General features: G+C 40.1%; 1 protein-coding gene across 1 annotated transcript; it reads right to left on the bottom strand.

Annotated features, from left to right (window-relative positions):
* Nucleotides 1-241: 241 nt before the first annotated feature.
* LOC139468678 (tripartite motif-containing protein 2-like) lies at nt 242-5,301 on the bottom strand. The gene is made up of 3 exons (XM_071250804.1): nt 5,232-5,301; nt 4,160-4,457; nt 242-3,292 (listed from the first exon to the last, which is right to left on the bottom strand). Exons 2-3 carry the CDS (start codon nt 4,455-4,457, stop codon nt 1,665-1,667), a joined length of 1,926 nt encoding a protein of 641 aa, XP_071106905.1. The 5' UTR covers nt 5,232-5,301; the 3' UTR covers nt 242-1,664.
* Nucleotides 5,302-6,121: the final 820 nt, after the last annotated feature.

Below are 6,121 nucleotides of genomic sequence, written 5' to 3'. Positions count from 1 at the left end.
ATCAAGTGTCTCCGGCGTAAAAAAGTACAGCTGACCAGCTTTAGTGGCAGAGAGAAAAGGTATGCCAGTTGATCGTGGCGTCATGGTAACCGATGATGTCACACCGGCCTGCAAAACATTGTGACGCAACTTTAATGTAGCGGTACCTCCTGTGGAATCCAGTTATGGATAAAGAATTTTCTTCAATATGTTTTTGCGTGTATGGACGTGTAAGTACATGACAGACAATGGTATAGGGTCATGTTTTTTATTTGTGAAAAATACATTCTGCTCTTGCTGAGTGTAAATGCTATTTAAAACGATACAATGATTATGTGTGCGGTACAAATAAGTAAAAGAAATCGATTGAAGTTTTCTTTCAATGATTTCAATGATTTTATTTAATCTGAGGGCTATGCATATCACGGGCGAGCCACCGCGAATTCCTACGACGTCACGCAAGTAGTTCGCTAGTGGGCGTGGGCTAATGTTATTTCAGGTTAACCAATCTATTGCAACGGACTCACTTGCAATTTATTTATTTAAGAATTAACTTAACAATATTTATTGTGTTTGGAGGTATAAACCTAAAAAACTTGTGCGCATACCATGCGTTAATCTGTGTATAAAACGCAGAGTGTGCATACCCCTCTAAGCACAAAAATACATTTTACAAGTCAACAAAAACAACTTCAAAGGCTGTCTATTAAGTCATTAACACAAACAAAGAGCAGACGATTCAAAATATCACACTGTACAGCGCAATAGTGCAACACAAGATCTGCCAACTCTATTATCAGCCAGTCATAAAACAAATCCGAGGGTGTGCGTGGCCTAGTGTTTGTTCAGTTTATGCAGAGTAAACTAAATCTATTTTATGGTCTCTGATTATGGAGCAGAAGCACAAAAATAATTTCATTTTTAAACAAGCAATAACATGGAATCACTTACAGTTTATTTTTTGACAACTGAATAATGAAATGTACTATGCCTACAACACTATTATAATCATTATAGATATGGACACAATTGAAGAAGTGTTTCCTCCGTACAAGTATAATTCAGGAGCTATTTGTTATTAAGTGGCTCACCATAACGTTCCACAAAGCAAACTTCATGACATCACAAACATCCTACATGGAACACCCTATCTTCTATCTAGTAAAGTACAAACATTATATGACCACGGTGCTGTGGACCACGTACACTAACATGCTACTGAATGGACCTGGGAAGAGTCCAAATCTTCAGCCCGGGTAACCAACACGACCCGGGAACCCGCTGATGGTCTCAAGAGATTGGAACTCATAAGTGTCATTAAACAATATATCAAGTGACCATCCACAGGTCCAAGTAGTCATGTTAACACTTCAATAACAAGTAAACCATATCATATCTACTAAGAATAGAATGAAGTATTGGTATCTCTTGAGCAGATGGGGATCAAACCACGGGCTTTTCGCCTTCCCGGCCGTCACCGTACTTACTAGAACACGGAGGAAATTTAATAAAGAGAACCAGGCTGCTAAACACATAATGTGATGTGTAAGGATGTGGAAATAATGTCTGTGGATACACCTTTGTATAATCATTCACACCACAATCAGAAGAGTCCATTTTGAGTTGTTATAGTGAATTTAACGCCAGTGATAGTGATGACTGAAATCATGCTATTATTGATATGACTACATGAAGTTTACTTCGTGTATCTGACCTTCATCACACACAAACAGTGTGTCATGTCTATCGACATACAATCCCCATGGATCACAGCCAATGTCCTTATGATCCGTGACATAATCCCCTGTCTCTGTCAGCCTTGTAACCTTACTGATGTCTGCAAGCAGGATGTCTCCTGTTGGAGAAGTTGAAATACCAAAAGGGTCGAGTGATCCGTCTCCAGTAGGGGCGTATCTCCACACAACATCTCCCTCTGATGTCACACATGTCACAGACTTCTCCCCCCTGTCAGACACGAGTATGTTGCCCTTGTTGTTGACACACATGTAGTCGGGGCAGGCAAACAGTGTCTCATTGTTGTGTGTAGTGACTGACCTCAGCACGTGTCCCGCCATGTCCAGGATATCAACACAGGCGACAGCACCTGCTGCTAGAGATGAAGGTCTCAGAACAGCTAGACTGAAGTACACCTTGCTTGTTGTGATGGTTGAGAGCAGCACCAGGTCAGGGGTCACTTCCACCGTTACAATCTGACTGGAGTCAGGGACAGCAGCTATCACCTGGTTCTCCTTCGACTGTGTTACACCACGTGGAGAGTTATCCAGAGGAAGTCTACTTTGACATAGTTGATTGTTTCTAGTATAGAAGGATTTCACACACTTGTTCCTTCTGTCAGTGACTACAACTGTCTGTATACCATCTACAATCAGGACTGTGATGTCACGTAGATAAGGCTTATCTTCATCATCCGCCATCCTCCCGTCTATCGTGTCAACCAGCACTGGAGACGGCAGACATGTGCCCTCATCCTGGTATGTGACGTCAATCTTCCCCAACTGTAGGTCATCTAGGATGTGCTGGACGTTGTCAGTGTCAGGTGTAAACCTGATGTCATCTATTCTCCGTGTGTCTGCTGTGTCTGTGTCCCTGACATCCCCCAACTCGTCAGCCCCCGACTCCCAGGCCTGATACGCGTCATACAGGTCCATCTCACAGTCCGATACCAAGGCCTGGTCAATGAACTCACAATGTTGTCTGTACATCTGCATCTCAATTTCTTCAAGTTTAACATCTGCTTTAAGTTGCTTAGTTTGTTTGTCTGTAACATCCTTGACTTCATTCATCAGTTGTTTTTCTTTCTGCTTGATGTTAGCGATGGCTCTCTCAACAGCAGATTTGATGTGACTTTCTACTGCTACTTTGTTTTTCTCACTTCCGCTAATCTTCTTGTTTGTTTTCTGAACAATTGTGTGCTTTCTATGAATTTTCTTTGACAAATGTTCAGCGTTTTTTCTCAAGTGGTATTTCATTGTTGGCATCACTGACTGAATGGTAACGACTGACTCACATTTCCTGTGGTAAATAACACAACATGTCTGACACACAGCTTTGTGGCAGTCTTTACATACAAGCTTCATAACCTCATCCTTGTGCTCCCTGCACACGACCTTGCGTCTCCTCTTCACCTTGACCTCTCCTGAAAGGTCACAGATTTCATGGTCATGTGATGCTGGAGATGCAACATGCATCTTGACACATCTCTCGCAGAGGGACACTTGACACTCAGAACACCATGAGGCTCCCGGAGTTGTCTCCCCTAACTTCTCACACACTGAGCAACATGAAGCGGAACCTGTAAGTGGACATGTCTATAGTTATTTGACATATCAGGACAATATTTATATAAATTAGAAGATTGATAATCCAGGTAAAATCACGGTTGGTTTGTGGGTGTAGACTTGGAGTTCAAGTGTTGGCTCGTCACGCCCATGGGTTTGATGTGTGAAGCCCCATATTGGCATGATTGGCAGTAGCGTAAAACTGAACTCATTCACCTAGTTATGTACTTGTAGTTTTAACAGGTAAAATTACTCTTACAAGCGTACAGTTTCGATCACGATTTTCACGGGCGGTAGGGAAGCCTTGTTGTTTAAGTGTTAGCCAGGTTTGATTCCCTACATGAGTAAAATGTTTGAAGCCCATTTCTGGTGTCCTCTAAAGTGCTATCGCTGGAGTATTGCTGAAGGCGGCAAAAATACATACTCACTCACTCACTCACTCACTATTATTAACCTGAAACATTCTGTCGTTACAAATACCCCTTTCTCTTAAACTGTCATTTGTAGATGTTTTCAGATAATAATATTTTCAAGTGCTTTATGGATGATCTGAATATATTTGCATCATGTAGAACGATAATAATCAGCAGGTCAAATGGCATTGCCAGTGCACATTGTCCCCACGTCAAATTTTTTTGTAAATATTCCTATGCCGTTATTACAGTTAAGTCATGTTTGTAACAAATGTATATTTTCTGGGGTCGTTTAGTGGAGTCAATTGGTATCATTGAAGAAATTGTGAACAGCAGTACTGTAATTATACTGCATGTTTAAACAAATAATGATTACCCTTTAACATGTTTTTATTTCAAACATGATTCTTATTACGAGATATCAGTTTGTGAAATGAATGTGTAATTCATAATGTAATAAACCATTACCTGTTTTGACAACGTCAGCTTGTGTGTCAATCAGCCCCTGTATAATGATGCTGGGTTTGATCTGCCCCGCCCACTCCTCCAATGGCCTGCTTGGGTTGGGGACCTTGGTATCTTGTCGACAGAAGGCGCAAGGGATCGTCCTGGACTGTTCAGCATCTGGTCTGGTTTGGATGTATGCAGTGACACATTTCCTGCAGAATGTGTGATCACACCTCAGTGTACAGGGGTCTGTGTACAGTTCCTGGCAGATCACACATGTGAGGAATTCCATTAATTTGTCAGCTCGTGACGTCGCCATCTGTAAAACATAAATAAGTGTTCACTTTTCGTAGAAATAATTTCAGCTGAAGTTGTTCCGTTGTAGCGTTACATATGTTTTGTTTGAGACAATAAAATTTATTGAGTGCGACTTCGGGCTTACCTTCCATATCAAGCTGACACACGATGATATAACTGAAATACTGCATAACGCGGCATAACACCAAACACACTCAACCCGTCAGTAACTTGTGTGTACCACTAAGTATGCTGTAAATCCATGTCGAATGAATCGTTAACATCTCATTTCTTGTCACAAAAATGTCCATATCGACCAATCCATAGTGCTACAGGAATAACAGATTTTACATATCGTGACTTCATGTCAAACAAGGTGTTTCAGAAGCGTGTGTCTATGTATTTGTTTATACTATTGTTTCAATAAAACATGTTCCTACATCACAGTTTTTTATGAATTCTGTCATAAGAACAGGCTTGATAATTGTCAACACCAACCAAGCTTTGATTTACTGATAATGGACACGCCCCCTGACAGTCACAATACATGGGAGGTAACTGTGAAGGATAGTATTCCGGACCAAGTCAACATATCTTCATTGTGTCATTTTTACACGTCGACGAATGACTTTGTTTACCTGAATGTCAAACATTTGTAAAACCCATAACAATAAAAGAAATTTACATCAATATGCTTTACATTTTTTTATTACCTTGGGGCCAACAATTTCTACTTTCTGTTTCCCTTCCTTTGATGTGTCTTGTGTTTACAAAACTAAATTAAAGAAGCGCATACCTTATAGAAGTTGAAGCTGTCCTGAATGAACAGATATACTAGTTCTTCATGTGAACTGTGTGAGATTAAATTGTACGTCCTTGTATTATCATGCTGAAGGGTCACCCTTCGATGGACAGCTGTGTTTCAAAACGTGTTGATAAATATAACTATGGATTTATGCCGTATGTATTGAATACTGATATCCTACTTCAATATCTCCTATGACCATACAGAAAAACAACTGAACGCTCATTTATATATGTGTGGGACTGGAAGAAACATGAAACGAAACAGCTGAGAAGCTAGCTTAAATTAAGTGTTTGTTTAAAGACCCATCTGAGGTAGGAGCTTATACGAGTGATCTGACAGGTCAATATGACGTCATGATAACACACACATTTCATTGGTTATTGCGTAAACGGGTGACGTCATGTAAACACCCACCCACGTGGACCGTTTGACAACAAGGACGTAAGTTTTAATGGTACTAAATATCTATCAAACGATTCCAAGACTTTTCAACAAACACGTAGGCCTTTGGTTTCAAAACCTACCTGTCATGTCGTCTTCACATCTTCATAAAATGATACCGCGGAATGTCCACTATATATCCAACGCAGTCCAACACAGAAATTATAGACGTTCTTGTTCTGAGCTATAGCTAGATCTTCCGACGACAACGAATTAAAACGTTTGTCGTGATGAATATGAACAGTGTAATTGTGCAAAAAAAACATAATATGTGTCACGGCACCAATCGTTATCCTATGGTGTACGGTATATCTGCAGTTTTTGTTTATTTGTTTATACTATTGTTTCAATAAAACATGTTCCTACATCACAGTTTTTTATGAATTCTGTCATAAGAACAGGCTTGATAATTGTTTCCACACAATAAAGGATTTACC

This window comes from Haliotis cracherodii, unplaced genomic scaffold (genome assembly GCF_022045235.1).
Source record: "Haliotis cracherodii isolate W230 unplaced genomic scaffold, xgHalCrac1.p SCAF_2, whole genome shotgun sequence".
In the NCBI taxonomy this organism is placed as follows: Eukaryota; Metazoa; Mollusca; class Gastropoda; order Lepetellida; family Haliotidae; genus Haliotis; species Haliotis cracherodii.
This window is presented reverse-complemented; position numbering and strand designations above follow the sequence as displayed.